The following is a 16,580-nucleotide window of genomic DNA, read 5'->3' as shown; positions in this document are numbered from 1 at the left end:
CCACTGGACCGCCAGGGAAGTCCCTCTAATTAACTTTAAAAGGATTAGTACTTTTTTGTTTATTGTATGATTTAATAGATATTAAACTGAACTCTGGTGACTATACCCAACCATTTTATTATAAAAATTTTCAAACATACATAAAAGTTGAAATAATTTTGCAGTTAATATCCATGAGCTGACCAACTAGATTTTATAATTAACACTTTACTATGTTTGCTTTATCACATCTCTCTCCATCCTTCTATCCATCTATTAGTCCATCTTGGTTGGTTTTTTTTAATGCATCTCAAAGTAAGTTGCAGACATCAGTGTACTTCACCCCTAAACATTTTAGCATGTACATCAGTGGTAGCTTGTTAAAATGTGTCTCTTTACATACACTCTGTTTCTTTAGCAATATGTTATTTAAAAATTAAAAATTTTAAGCTTATTTCTTATATGATTATTCCTTCCCCTTCAAAATGTCTAAAATTTTAAAAGAATTTAAGGCCAGTTTTTAATTATTTGACATTTTAAGTAAAATATTATTGATTCCTACTGTACATTTGGCCTTATATTTAAAAATAAGTTTTATTTTTTTAGGGATCCTTTAAATACTTCAAACAAAGGATAGACCATTACACTTTAAAGTCTAGCTATCAGCGTTCTCTTTGAGAATTCCTGTCTCAATTCTTGCTCAACTTTGTACTCCGTGCTGGGAATAAAAACAGCGTGCAGAGGACCAAAGTAAACAGAACTTCCCCAGCCCCTCTCATAACGGTAGTTACCTGTTGTACCTACCAAAGGGTAGACAGGTTTATTGCTTTATTTTTATATAACTCTTGCTAAAATGGGAGGAGTTTTTTGTTTGTTTTGAACAAGAGCAGCAACTGATGATCATGTGCATCAATAAAATGCTTAATTTTATTGCCTTATTTCAGTATTTATTAATGCCTCCCAAGTATCACTAAACTTGGTGTTTGTATTATATTGTGTTATATTTAGTGAGTGGAGTTTTTTGTTTTAAGGTCTGCTTTTCGCTTTTGTGATGTGATACTTTAGCTACTGACTATTTTTTTTTTTTTTCTACTGACTATTTTTGTAGGCCAGTTTTTATGAGTGATAAAATGTAAATTAGACCTTGATACTGCATAATCGTATTGAATGCTTAAATGATGCATGTCCAATAAATTATACCACTCTGTTGTTTAATTTGTTTGAGATTCAGCCATTTTATAATGTAATAGGAAATGCTTAATTTCATCCTCAGTGCATCATATAGAACAGTAATGCCAAAGTTCATTCTCTTAAAGCAAAGGATATATCAGTATGCTTTATAATTCTATACTATGTTATTTGCTGCAAATAATACAAAAATTTATCCAATTTTATATTGTTCTCAGACAGCAAATCGAAAGGCCTCCAGTGGATAATAGATACAACCATAGCTTATCCCAAAGCTGAACCCATAGATATTCAAACCTGGATCCTTGGATACAGGAAACCAGTAGTCACACATGTACATTACAGGTAAGAATTCCACATTAGTACTCAGCGTAAAGCCAACATGAAGTACTATCTCAGGACATTGTGAATGTTTTAATATTAAATTATAATTGATAGTGAAAACAGTTGGCTCAAAATCATTCTTATGCTGAATTTTTAATATGAAAATATCATTTGAAGTAGTTATTTTCACTGACTGATAAAAGTCTCTAAAAATGGCATTCTAGAGGCACTATGATTATTTGATCGCCTGACACTCTTGACTGAAAGTAACTAACTTAAAGGGCAAATATCAAGGATAAATATGTACTCAATTGGGGTAAGTAGGTTTGTATTAATAGAAATGGAATTTGTTTTTAAATCATTAAGTCATGTAAGATTTTCTAAATGATTGAATCGATAATTTAGCAATGACTTACACTTTCAAATTTTTAATATTTTAATATGCCTATGTCTTTTGCATAAACAACAGTAAAACCATTTATTGAATATTCTGCAACAGCTCCTTGAGATTTTTTTAATATAGACCTTTCTTTTTTTAAAGTGTTTGAGGTAAATGTGTATAGGTATTCATATCAAAAAATGATGCTGATAAGACCTGGATAGAATTGATCGCTTTATAAGCCATTTATCTCCTCGTCAAAGATCTCAATACATGGCAACTAAGTTACTAAGGGAGTGGTTGGTCCCAAGGAAGATCGCAATTGCCACAAAAGCCCTCCTTTAAAGAGGAAAACTACTCAGATTACATACCCATTGGAAGTAAATAGGTAGCATATTTTCATAGGTGTAAACCATTAGAGTTTTCAAATATAAAAACAAAGTTGGAATAATTTGAAACAAATTTTAAAACTCAAAATTATTAAGTATTACAGTTTGGGGTTTTTTTTCTTTTTTTTTTTAACATCTTTATTGGAGTATAATTGCTTCACAGTGCTGTGTTAGATGCTGCTGTATAACAAAGTGAATCAGCTATATGTATACATATATCCCCATGTCCCCTCCCTCTTGCTTCTCCCTCACACCCTCCCTATCCCACGCGTTTAGGTGGTCACAAAGCACTGAGCTGATCTCCCTGTGCTATGTGGCTGCTTCCCACTAGCTATCTATTTTACATTTGGTAGTGTATATATGTCCATGCCACTCTCTCACTTCATCCCAGCTTACCCTTCCCCCTCCCTGTGTCCTCAAGTCCATTCTCTACATCTGCATCTTTATTCCTGTCCTGTCACTAGGTTCATCAGAACCATTTTTTTTTTAGATTCCATATATATGTGTTAGCATACGGTATTTGTTTTTCTCTTTCTGACTTATTTCACTCTGTATGACAGACTCTAGGTCCATCCGCCTCACTACAAATAACTCAATTTCGTTTCTTTTTATGGCTGACTAATATTCCATTGTATGTATGTGCCACATCTTCCTTATCCATTCATCTGTCGATGGACATTTAGGTTGCTTCCATGTCCTGGCTATTGTAAATAGTGCTGCAGTGAACATTGTGGTACATGACTCTTTTTGAACTATGGTTTTCTCAGGGTATATGCCCAGTAGTGGGATTGCTGGGTCATATAGTAGTTCTATTTTTAGTTTTTTAAGGAACCTCCATACTGTTCTCCATAGTGGCTGTATCAATTTACATTCCCACCAACAGTGCAAGAGGGTTCCCTTTTCTCCACACCCTCTCCAGCATTTATTGTTTGTAGATTTTTTGATGATGGCCATTCTAACTGGTGTGAGGTGATACCTCACTGTAGTTTTGACTTGCATTACTCTAATGATTAGTGATGTTGAGCATCCTTTCATGTGTTTGTTGGCAATCTGTATATCTTCTTTGGAGAAATGTCTGTTTAGGTCTTCTGCCCATTTTTGGGTTGGGTTGTTTGTTTTTTTGATATTGAGCTGCATGAGCTGCTTGTATATTTGGAAAATATTAAATTACGTAGGCATTCTTATTGTTGACCTTGCTTTTCTTTTTTAATCAATCCTTTGTCAGTTGCTTTGTTTGCAAATATTGTCTCCCATTCTGAGGGTTGTCTTTTCGTCTTGTTTATAGTTTCCTTTGCTGTGCAAAAGCTTTTAAGTTTTATTAGGTCCCATTTATTTATTTTTGTTTTTATTTCCATTTCTCTAGGAGGTGAGTCAAAAAGGGTCTTGCTGTGATATATGTCATAGAGTATTCTGCCTATGTTTTCCTCTAAGAGTTTGATAGTGTCTGGCCTTACATTTAGGTCTTTAATCCATTTTGAGTTTATTTTTGTATACGGTGTTAGGGAGTGTTCTAATTTCATTCTTTTACATGTAGCTGTCCAGATTTCCCAGCACCACTTATTGAAGAGGCTGTCTTTTCTCCATTGTATATTCTTGCCTCCTTTATCAAAGATAAGGTGACCATATGTGTGTGGGTTTATCTCTGGGCTTTCTATCCTGTTCCATTGATCTATGTTTCTGTTTTTGTGCCAGTACCATACTATCTTGATTACTCTAGCTTTGTAGTATAATCTGAAGTCTGAGAGCCTGATTCCTCCAGCTCCATTTTTCTTTCTCAATATTGCTTTGGCTATTCGGCATCTTTTGTGTTTCCATACAAATTGTGCAAGTTTTTGTTCTAGTTCTATGAAAAATGCCATTGGTAGTTTGATAGGGATTGCATTGAATCTGTAGATTGCTTTGGGTACTATAGTCATTTTCACAATGTTGATTCTTCCAATCCAAGAACATGGTGTATCTGTCCATCTGTTTGTATCATCTTTAATTTCCTTCATAAGTGTCTTATAGTTTTCTGCATACAGGTCTTTTGTCTCCTTAGGTAGTTTTATTCCTAGGTATTTTTTTCTTTTTGTTGCAATGGTAAATGGGAGTGTTTCCTTAATTTCTCTTTCAGATTTTTCATCATTAGTGTATAAGACAGTTTGGGGTTTTGATGTGTGAGGGATGACTATAAAATTACAGTTGATTCTGCTATGTAACTTACATTGCCAAACTATGCATTCATGTATAAAGTAAGAAAGTAATTCTTGGTGATTGTTCTGACTCCATTCTACATGTATTGTCCATTTTACTTAACTTATTGAGCACTTAGTATATACAAGGCAATGTGCTTGGCCCTGGAAGAATTTCTCCAGGAACAGTTTCATTTTCATCTATATGAAACATATCTAGCCTTCAGTAAGTTTTTAAATTGTAATCTATAAATGAGGCTAAGTTCCAGTGCCCAAGTCCAGAATACATGGCTGTTGGATATATGTTTTGGCCACATGTAGATTGTATCTGCATTGTATATATGCAGCTCTTCCTAGCATATCATACTCAAAAAGAATTGAGACAAGAAAGAAAATATTAAATTATGTAGGCATTCTTATTGTTGACCTTGCTTTTCTTTTTTAACCAACAAATAGAAGAAATTGTAGTTTATAGAGACAGAAAAAAAACCTGAATGGAATCATAAGGGATCTTAGAAATTGAGGAAATGCCCATTTTTAGCAAAATTATTTTAATAAGAGCAAGTGCAACACTCAAATTCACTCGGAGAAGGAGTTTTTAACCTTGGGTCTCATGGATGGACCTTAGAGAATTTTTTAACTGAATCTCTATGCAGAATTTTGTGTATGTTTGTAATTTTCTGTGGAGAAGTTTCATAGCTTTCATTCTATTCTCAAAATAGATTAAGGATTAAAAAAAGATTAAGGACCCCTGATTTAGAGATCAAAACCAAATACTGTAGTAGATAGAAGATGAGGAGTGGTTAGTTTGATACAGAAAAATACTTCTATTAATAAAATAGAAGCTTCTCAGAAATGAATTTTTTATAAAAACTTTATTAGCAGACATAGCAATAATAAAGAAAATTCTAACATGTTAAATTAGCTGAGATTAAATTATGACATAGAATCATACCCCAAAATATGCATTAAAGTACAAATTATGCCCCATATTTATTTATACATACACACACAATGCACACAAACACACAAAATCCTATGAGTCTTGGGACAGACTCTTTTCTTTCCAGAAATTTAATAGAGATCATTATCTAACCAATGGTGGGAAAAGAGAAGGACCTGTGTTCAGGTGGGAAGGGGAGGGCAGTTGAAAGATACAGGAGAAGACAGGTGTCTTGGTGTCAGGATAATTTTGAGGACTTGCAAGAAGCTTGTGAGGAGGGATGTGGGCTCTGTTCTTAGCAGCTCCCAGGAATAAGTCTTTATCAGCCATAGGTTGACTAGGTTTCCTCATGTGTTATTCTAGGCCACCAAGACACCCTGGGGGATAGGGAAAAAAAGATTGGTTTTTTTGTGTTTCGTTGTTGGGGTTTTTTTGGCTTTTTTTTTTTTTTTTTTTTTTTTAACCCCTAGCTTTCTCAATTCCAAAATAATCTGTTTATTGCATATCTTGGATTTGTCCTGTCAGGAATAACACCATTGAAATTAAATTTAAACAAACATGGCACTCCTTACCCATTTTTGGTTTTTCGTTTGTTTTGTTTGTTTGCTGTTCTCAGAAGGATTGGTTTCTGTTCAGACTCTCCAGTTGTGTGGTTATATTTTAAAATTTTTAAACAAGGATGAGGTGTTTCCAATCAGAATAAGAGATTTAAAATGCAGCATTGGAAATCATATATATGCAAATGTGAATAATACAAATAATGGGGTTGGATCTCTTTCTCTTTTAGTATGAGGAGATTGGCAAGAAAAACTAAGTAGCATTGACTGCTTAAAGTGGGGAATAGGTGCACAGAGAGATAGGAAAAGGTGGTCTGGAAAGTGTAAAGTTCACTGAAAAATGGTAGTTTTGCTTAATGTTGGCTTACTTATCTTGACTTATAGGCAGATTTAAAAGTCTATTCATGGATGTATTCTTTTTCCTGCAGTTAAACATATTTTATCCAGAACATTACTATTAAACCAAATTGGTCCAAGCCAATTTTGCTTCACATGACATAGAAAGTGTTTGTTTTCTTCTTAATCCCAACTGACTTTTTAAAAATAAAGCAGCACCCATTCTTAGAGAATTTAATTGAAATGATCACTTTGGTGATTTGGTATAGCTGGACAAGTTAGTACTATTGCTAGTTATTTTTTCCAGTATAATTTAGAAGACTATACATGTGAGAGTCAGAAAGGAATTATTCCATTATGCTCAGCATTTATCAGATCCCACTTAGAATATTGCATGTATTTTAATTTCACCATTTCAAAATAAATAATACAATTAGTAGAAGGTTTTGAAAAGAGCTAATATAGAGAAATCCTAGACCACTAGTACCATTTAAAATTCAGTTGTTTTAGATCAAATCAAAGCAAACTTGGAGATAGTAGTGACTAAATGAAACATAATTCTAGGAGAAACTCCAAGTTGAGAGCACCAAATCCTGGCCACTAGACCACCAGGGAAGAGAAACTCCAAGTTGAAAGTACAAACAGGTTAAAGAGAAGTTTAACAATTCATAAGTATTGAATTTGTAATAAGCTTCTATATATATGAAGTACTTTTATCATATTTTAGGTAGATTTCATGCAAGGCAGTAACTGTCCTTGCCTGTGTGATTCATCTTGGAGCCTGCTGAGAGCAGCACAGTGTTCCTCTGGATGGCTGGAGTACTCTGGTATTATGCTGTAACGTTCCTGACCATCAGAGTACACTTGGGAAATAACACAGTTGCCATCATTCATTTAACATTGATCAGTGGTTGGGCCATTTTAAATTTCTTTAATACACTTCTTTTTTCTTCTTGGAAATTATTGTCAAGGCTACCAAGGATTCCACTACCTGTTCTATATCTCACTGGAACATACTGTGACAGGTGTATGGAGATCTCTGAGCAAGAAAGGCATTTTCCCTACCGAGTAGCTTCAGTCATAATGCGTTAGTAAAATTAAGTGCTTAGAAAACATTAGGTCTTTACTTAAATAGGAAAAGAATATCTAGTTACCAGAATGTGCAGCAGAATGTTCTTCTAGATATTACATTTCTGTACTGATGCTTAGGAATAAAAAGATAAGAATGCAATAGCTAATTTTAAATGTTCTGAAATAAACTTTTTTCTTCCAATAGCAGTTTTCTACATTGTCAGTTCCCTTCTTACTTCTTAGGTGTATGTTGATTTTTAGGATTTCTGGAGGAGATAAATATACATGTTATTATATGCTGTGAAATACTTTCCTAAAATACCATGCAAATGAAAAAGTAAAAAATTTGTGACATGGTTATTTATTAGATCCTATCCTACAAACAGGTAGTAAATAACAGTGCCGTGAATACAAACGATACACTGATTTTATTTATTAATTATTGGAGTATAGTTGCTTTACAATATTGTGTTAGTTTATACTGTACAGCAAAGTGAATCATCTATATGTGTACATATATCCCCTCTTTTTTTGGATTTCCTTCTCAACTTAGGTCACCACAGAGCATTGAGTAGAGTTCCCTGTGCTATACAGTAGGTTCTCATTAGTTATCTGTTTTATACATAGTATCAGTAGTGTGTATATGTCAATCCCAATCTCTCAATTCATCCCGCCCTCCCCCCTTCCCCCTTGGTATTCATAAGTTTGTTCTCTACATCTGTGTCTCTATTTCTGCTTTGTAAATAAGATTGTCTATACCAGATACACTGATTTTAAAAGTGTTTTAAAAACTGCACATCACCTTACAAATACAAAGTACTATTATTAAGATATTTAAAGTATGTATGGGTTATTGATAAATCCAGTACTAATAAATTAGCATTCCCCATAGTTTGGATCTAAACTACTTATTACTTTAAAAGATGTCTTATTCTTTACTTCCCAATATTATATATTATTTAACTGGGGAAATATTTTTTGTTATTTTTGCTTTTTAATAAATTTTTTTAAAAATATTTATTTATTTATTTATCTTTGGCTGCATTGGGTCTTCATTGCTGTGCGTGGGCTTTCTCTAGTTGCAGCGAGCAGTGGCTTCTCTTGTTGTGGAGCACAGGCTCAGTAGTTGTGGCTCGCGGGCTCTAGAACGCAGGCTCAGTAGTTGTGGCACACGGATTAGTTGCTCCGTGGCATGTGGGATCTTCCCGGACCAGGGCTCGAACCCATGTTCCCTGCATTGGCAGGCGGATTCTTAACCACTGCGCCACCAGGGAAGCCCCTTTTTGTTACTTTTGGATACAACTACATTATGGATCTCTTTCTAAAGTGAAGCTCGTTTTAAAAGAGGAATTAAGGCTTAACTATGAGAACCATTTGAGGGGAACAATTTTTTCCTCCCCTTCATATTACTGTCGCATTGGAAGACAGCTTATTCCTATTAAAGTAGTAATGGGCACAGTGTGCTGTTGTTAAGGAGTTAATAGCAAAATTAAACATGAATTAGATTTTAATTACAGGGATAGAATGTTTATAGAGATAAAAGCAAAAGTAACCCCTGTCCTTAATACAAATGTCTGCTTCACTCCAAATTAGGAAAGTGAGTTGGAGAAGATGATTCTCTTGTGCAGAAATAGCTTATACTTTTATTTTAAAATAAGTTATAACCATGAGTGTAGTGGCATAGATAAGTTACTGAAAGCAGAGGTGTTACTTTCATGTCTAATTTGACTGGAACATTGGTAACTTTGGAGAAGGCATTCAATTAGGGACTTTGGGTAAGAAATTATTTACAGTTTGCAGGGGGAATTAATTCAGAAAAGGAGTATTCAGTGAATATTTTTAAAGAAAATATGCTCACTAGCAAGAATGGACAAATGTTAACATTCTGACATATTTGCCTCAGGATACTTTTATCAATAAAGGAAATAAAACATTTCTAGAATGCAATACTTATTGAACGTGTGAATGCTAAAGTTCATGCTCTCTAGACATGCACTGTCCAGTTACAGCAGCCACTAGCCACATATGCCGTTGAGCACTGAAAATGTGGCTAGTCTGATTTGAGATGTTCTGTAAATGTAAAATACACAATGAATTTTAAAGACTAGTAGGAAAAAGGAATATAAAGTATCTCACTAATAATTTTTGTTGATAATATGCCGAAATGATAATATTTTAGATTTGGGGGATTAAAGGATTAAATTTCTTTAATGTTATTAGATGTTCTCTATTGTGTACTTTGTAAAATATTAAATTTATTTTTAAAAATAAAAGCATGTAACTATGAAAAATATGTCATAGAGGGGGAAAAAAAATCTTTCCCAGCATGTTCACATAAAATTCCTTTTTCATATTTCCTTTTAATATTTGTTTTATGTATGTTTTTAGTGTAGCTGTAGTTGTAATATGCATAAAAGTTATTTGTATTCTACTTTTTCCCACGTAGCATTTTAATGAACGTTAAACCTGTACTACACATGGACTAGGTGTTAAGATTACAAATTTTGTAAGCATTTTTAAGTCCTGTTATGAAGTCTTTACATTTTTAGTGGCTTTCCAAAATCCTGGTTAGTAGATACATTTAATTACCTATTTCCCTATTGATCATAGGCTTTTCAGGTTTTATTCTTGATTTTAATAACACTATGCTGAATGTCTTAGTATGTACATATAGCTTACCCTACCCCATGTTTTAGTTGTTTTTATAATAGATATATTTAACCTGTTCTAATGTTAGGTTGGAGAGTGTTATTAAAATTACAGAAAAACTTATTTATAAGAAAAATTACCAACATTTTAAAACAGAGTTATAATATTTTGGTAATTTTATGCATAAACCTATAAATATTTGTGATTAATATATCACTTTTGTTTTTCTTTCTGTTTTGTCCCCTTTACTTCTTAAAACAACAAAACAAAAAAGTCACAAGTATTTATCAGTTTTAGGGACTATAATTTCAGAAATAGTTTTTTCCTCCAAAACTTTTTATTATGGAAAATTTCAAACCTAGAAATTAAACCCCATGTACCTATTGTACACTTATGGTGTACACTTATGTACTTGTGGTGTACACTTATGGTTGTTTCCTCTGTGTTATCTCCCAGGTCCCAGTGGATTATTTTGAAGGAAGGTTCAGATATTATATCATTTCATTTGTAAACATTTTATTATATATTCTCTAAAATGTAATAATTCTTTTTGTAAAATCATTATCTATTATCATACCTGAAATATTAATAACAATTCATTAATATCATTAAATATCTAGTCAGTCATCAAATTTCCTGGATTGTCTCATAAATTATTTTTTTAAAACAGTTTGGATTCAGTTAGATTGCAGTTGGTTGATATATCTCTTAAATTTCTTTTGTGTATGGATTCCCCCCTCTACCTTTTATTTTCCTTGTAGCTTATTTTTTGAGGATACCATATTATTTGCCCGGTAGAGTTTATACAAATTTGGTTTTGCTGATTGTATCCTGTGTATTCCTCTGCCCCCTATATTTCCTATAAATTAGTAGGTAGATACTAAAACTTCACCAGATTGAGGTTTGAATTTGCTTGACAAGAAATACTTCATAAGTTGTGATGCTTATTACTTCTGTGAAGGAGATAAATAATATCTGATGTCTGTCAGAAATAGTTTTTAAACACTCTTATTAGTTTAAATTTTTAAAACAAATATATCCAGTGTGTTGAGGAAAAAGTGATGCTTCCTTATTCCATCCCTTTAACCCCAACCAATAATGTCAGAAATTTCAACTTAGAATTGAGGTCTCTTCAGGCATATAACACATAAAGAGAATCAGTTTGCCTAGGATACCCTCATAGTAATGGTATAAGAAGGTCCATAGTCTTATTTTGTTTGATGAGCCATTAAAAAGGGGTTTCCCCACTGTGTCCCTAACTATAAAGATGTTGAAAATGTTCTAAACCTAATTGGAAAATGAGCTATAAATCATCAATTGGGGTGACAGATATGACAGATGGTTGTATTAGTCAGGGTTCCTCAGAGAAATAGAACTAATAGGATATATAGAGAGATCAAGAATAGATTTACTCTAGGAGTTCGCTCTCCTGGTATGGAGACTGAGAAATCCCATGATCTACTGTCTGCAAGCTGGAGAACCAGGAAAGCCAGTGGTGTAATTCAGTCTGAGTCCCAAGGTCTGAGAATGATGAGGAAGGGAGTCTGAAAGCCTAAGAAATAGGAGAGCTGATGTCCTAGAGCAGAAGGACGTCTTAGCTAAAGCAGAGAGAGTGGACTCACCCTTCTTCCACCTTTCTGTTCTATTCAGGCCCTCAGTGGATTGGATGCTGCCCACCTGCATCGGTGAGGCCGACCTTCTTAAGTTAATCTACTGGTTCGAATGCTAGTCTCTTCCAGTGACATCCTCACAGCACACCCTGAAATAATGTTGTACCAGCTATCTGGGCATCCTTTAGCCCAGTCAAGTTGACATATAAAGTTAACCATCACAATAGTCTACATAGAAAACCCAGGAAACTGAGTTCACCTTCTATTTATAGAGTTTAGCAATCTTGATATAAAATCATCACAGAAAAAAATCAATATTATCCCTTTTTACTGACATAAATAGAAAATGTAATTTTTTAAAAGATACTTATCTGAGAAGCAAGAAGACTATAAAGTATCTACCAATAAAACTTAAGAAAAAATGTAGAAGACTTTTATGAAGGAAAATATAAAACTGCATTGAAGAACATAAAAGACCTGAATAAGTGGAAAGAGATACTGTGTTCATAGAGGGGAAGGCTGAAAATTATAGAGATGTCAGTTCTCCCAAATTAATCTATAAATTTAACATAATTGCAATTACCTTATATCCAGGAGGGTTATGATCAGAATCCAGGAGGGTTTTTCTGGAAACTTGACAAATGGTTCTAAAATTCATTTGAGAGAGTAAAGATAAATGAATAGCTAAGATAGTGTTGAAGATGAGCAAGACAGAGGAATTCTTCCTACCAGATGTCAAGGCTTAGTGTAATTAAAGTAGTGTGGTTTGAGGGCAGGGTCAGATCAATGGAAAGATTAGAAAAGCCAGATTTACTTGGGAACATGTGTATGATTGATGATTTTCTAATTATATTTCTTATAGTTGATAGTTACAAAGGTGATATTTGAAACCCATCCCATAGAGATAAAGTAGTGTTACTTCTTAGATACTACATTTAAGTTCTGAAAAACACAATCAGCGAGACATCATATACCATATTTCACCCATTAAGATACATATTTTTTCACATGTTAACATCTCTGAAACTGGGAGGCATCTTAAAAACCAGTATAATAAAGGCTTAGTTATAATTTAATTGTATATTTGGCATGCAGCACTTAAAAGTCCAAAAATTAATTGCTGCCTCTCCCCTGTCCCCCCCAATCCCCCAAAAAAAGGCAGTGCAGTGACTGCTGAATGGTTGGTATTTGACTGTTGACAGTGAATGCCTCTGGGGAGGGAATCTTACTTCTCTTTGTACTATTTTAGGCCTTTTTTTTTTTTTTTTAACGGTGTGAATGTATTAACTTAAAAAATTAATTGAAAAAAGAAATTGCCCACAATTTAGAATTTTGGCTTAATAATCATTTGAGTAATTGCAACAAAAGCATTTTTGTCGGGTAGTTATAAGAATTTAATAAGTTCACATTTAAAATGCATACTATTTAATATATACCAAATAGATTTTACCCCTTTAAATCAAGGTATTGAAATGCTTAAATTATATAGATAGTCTAGATTTTCATATTCTAGTGTTTCATCCATAATTTTTGTGAGGCTTAAATTTCTATAATAATTTTTTAGTATAAAATCTAGAATAAAGTAGAATATAATTAATATAGTAAAAATCAGTTATTCAACATAATGAGGTTTCACTTCACCTTTTCCCAGTAACTGTGAGTAGCACTAAAGTGGTTCACACCTAAGTGGTACACACAGGTACTAATGATGCAGGTTTAGAGGTTTACCACCCTCAGCCCTGGCCCCCAAATTACTTATCTGGGAGTGAGGTCATTAGATTGCCTCTTGAACTAAAAGTGGCTTTTTTCCGCAGCAGAAGGAAACATTGTCCTGTCTTTAGTTTTTCTTATGGGCCTTTTCTCTATCAGCACTTAACAATTATTGCTCATTTCACCTCTACTTTTGATTCTCTTCTTCCTGTCTGCTTTTCTTGTCATCTCTTGTTTTCTGTTGCTTTGCCTCTGGGCCCTAGCTTTTCCCTGGAAAAGGCTGGATGTTTTAGTCATAAGTCACTATTCAAAGCTTCCAGTTGGAAAATGGAAAGTTACACATTAAATTTAATCTTCAAGTTTTTAGTTCTGCTTGGCTGATTTTATTAATGTTCACCACCCCCAAGTTCTTTTTTCTTTTCTGCCCCAGCAGTTTTTTTCCCTTTTCTTTAAGAAAACAAAGCATTTTAGTTTGGCACCATTCAGGATGCTGATGGTATTAAATAAGTGGTCTTAATTGAGGTTTGACTGTATTATGGATTGAATTCTGTGTTTCTATAATGAAGTTGAAGATTTGAAAGAGGTGAATCATCATTTCAAATAAGATAAAATCTCTATCCTCTAGTTAGAAGATATGCTTAATTTCTTCTCAAATGTTTATAAGAAGTTATAGATATACATGAAAGAAATTTTTTACTGTTAACATAGAACCAAGACATAACCTAAAATCTGATTTGCTAAGTTATTTTTCAGTATATGAATCTGGACATAATAAGCTTTGGAAATGAAGTGCTCTATCCCACCTTGTTGGCCCTCTGGGGGCTCACCATGTCTTTTTTCACTTTCAGATTCACTTTTCAGATCTAGTCTAGAGACTAGAGTCAAGGACAATGCCTGCCATTGGTATTCAAAAAATGCTTTTCGTTTTCTAATTAAATTTTGTTGGAAATATTATGTCCCCCAAATTTTCAAAAAAATTCTTAGAGCTTAAATTTTAAGTGAATAATGGTTAAGCATAACTCTCACTGATCATTATTTATATTTTAGTTACTTAAAGTCATTGGATTGGATCTGAGAAGTAGAAAGGGCTAGCTAGGTCTTTTTGTCTAACCTTCCATTTAATACAGGAATACACATACAAACACACAGTGATTACTTAAGTATAGACCTTCTCTAGGAGCCTGTTTTTAGTCCTCTTTTTTTTTTTTTTTTCCTGTGGAGGTTGAGTCCATAATAGGAGACTATGTAGCAATGGATCCTCTGTAGGTGTACCTCTAGCTCTCAGTCTTTCTGCCAAGTTCCAAATCCTGACTTAACTTCCTTGCCTCCACCTGGATACCCTGTTGCTTCTTCAAACCTAATATTTCTAGAACTGAACTCATTTTCCTTCATACCAACTTGTTTCCCCTGGCTTTCCAATTGGGGTTTATGTTCACATCATTCTGCCCTCACCCAGAATAAAAATGTTGGAGTTCTTTGACTCTTCCACTTTAAAATTTTATCCTCTCTCTCAAATCCAGCCGCCAGTTCCTATGAAAGGTACCTCTGCAATGTTTGTTTCTATTCCCTCTTCTTATTTCAATGCCATAGCCTAGCTCAGATTTCATTACTTCTTACCTGGAGTATATTTGCCTATTAAATATTCCCTTTATTGACAACCCTCAGAATGGGAGAAAATATTTGCAAACGAAGCAACTGACAAAGGATTAATCTCCAAAATATACAAGCAGCTCATGCAGCTCAATATCAAAAAAACAAACAACCCAATCCAAAAATGAGCGGAAGGCCTAAATAGACATTTCTCCAAAGAAGATATACAGATTGCCAACAAACACATGAAAGGCTGCTCAACATCACTAATCATTAGAGAAATGCAAGTCAAAACCACAATGAGGTATCACCTCACACAGGTCAGAATGGCCATCATCAAAAAATCTACAAACAATAAATGCTGGAGAGGGTGTGGAGAAAAGGGAACCCTCTTGGACTGTTGGTGGGAATGTAAATTGATACAGCCACTATGGGGAACAGTATGGAGGTTCCTTAAAAAACTAAAAATAGAACTACCATATGACCCAGCAATCCCACTACTGGGCATATACCCTGAGAAAACCATCTGTCATACAGAGTGAAGTAAGTCAGAAAGAGAAAAACAAATACCATATGCTAACACATATATATGGAATCTAAAAAAAAAAAAAAAAAAATGGTTCTGATGAACCTAGGGGCAGGACAGAAATAAAGACGCAGACGTAGAGAGTGAACTTGAGGACATGGGGAGGGGGAAGGGTAAGCTGGGACGAAGTGAGAGAGTAGCATTGACATATATACACTACCAAATGTAAAATAGATAGCTAGTGGGAAGCAGCCGCATAGCACAGGGAGATCAGCTCAGTGCTTTGTGACCACCTAGAGGGGTGGGATAGGGAGGGTGGGAGGGAGATACAAGAAGGAGGAGATATGGGGATATATGTATATGTATAGCTGATTCACTTTGTTATACAGCAGAAACTAGCACACCATTGTAAAGCAATTATACTCCAATAAAGATGTTAAAAAATATATTCCCTTTATTGATATTGATACTTCACCCTATCTTATTTATTTCACTGCTAGTCTCCTCTTCCTAAAGCATGGTACCTTTTTTTTTGTTTCTTTTCTTGTTTCTTTGTTTCTTTATTCCTTTGTTTCTGTCTTTTTTCTTTTCTTTTTTTTGTTATAGACATTAGTGGGACACTTGGCAAAATTTGAATGAAATCTGTAGATTGTAGATTAGATAATAGCATCAGTGTTGATTTCCTGATTTTGATCATTGCAGCATGGTTATATAAGAGACTGTTCTTGTATTTAGAAAATGCTCATGTGAGTGTTTAGGGGGCACACCATCTGTAACTTACTCTCAAAAATTGAGGAAAGATCATATATATATATATATATATACATATATCAGAAAATATATATATATGGAGAAAAAGAATGATAAAGTAAATATGGGAAATAATGATATTTGGGGAATCTGGGTGAAGCATATATATGAATTCTTTGTACTATTTTTGTAACTTTTCTTTGAGTCTGAAATTATTTCAAAATAAAAAATTATTTTAAAAGTCATTAGGGAGATATGGAAAAATCTCTGTACCTTCCCCTCAATTTTGCTGTGAACCTTAAACTACTCTAAAAAAAAAAAACCTTAAGAAAAATTTTTAAATGTCATTAGACTCATGGAAAACATAATAGTGATTCTCTTAAGCAAATATACCAATCTTATATTTTG

At 33.7% G+C, this 16,580-nt stretch overlaps 1 protein-coding gene and 1 long non-coding RNA gene across 5 annotated transcripts in view; one reads left to right on the top strand and one right to left on the bottom strand.

Annotated features, from left to right (window-relative positions):
- The window catches only part of LOC309665729, a 202,620-nt gene that overhangs the window by 149,848 nt on the left and 36,192 nt on the right, over positions 1 to 16,580 (bottom strand). The gene's annotated exons all lie outside the window — the stretch shown is intronic.
- The window catches only part of LPGAT1 (lysophosphatidylglycerol acyltransferase 1), a 76,106-nt gene that overhangs the window by 43,294 nt on the left and 16,232 nt on the right, over positions 1 to 16,580 (top strand). For all 4 annotated transcript variants that reach the window (XM_082471920.1, XM_082471918.1, XM_082471919.1 and 1 more), the window contains one exon: positions 1,386 to 1,512. In XM_082471920.1, the coding sequence (XP_082328046.1) occupies positions 1,386 to 1,512 (127 nt within the window). The remainder of the gene's footprint in view (positions 1 to 1,385; positions 1,513 to 16,580) is intronic.

The sequence above is a fragment of the Balaenoptera physalus genome (assembly GCF_965194825.1).
Source record: "Balaenoptera physalus genome assembly, chromosome: 1".
Lineage (NCBI taxonomy): Eukaryota > Metazoa > Chordata > Mammalia > Artiodactyla > Balaenopteridae > Balaenoptera > Balaenoptera physalus.
Note: the sequence above shows the minus strand (reverse complement) of the source record. Positions and strands in the feature narration are given on the sequence as shown.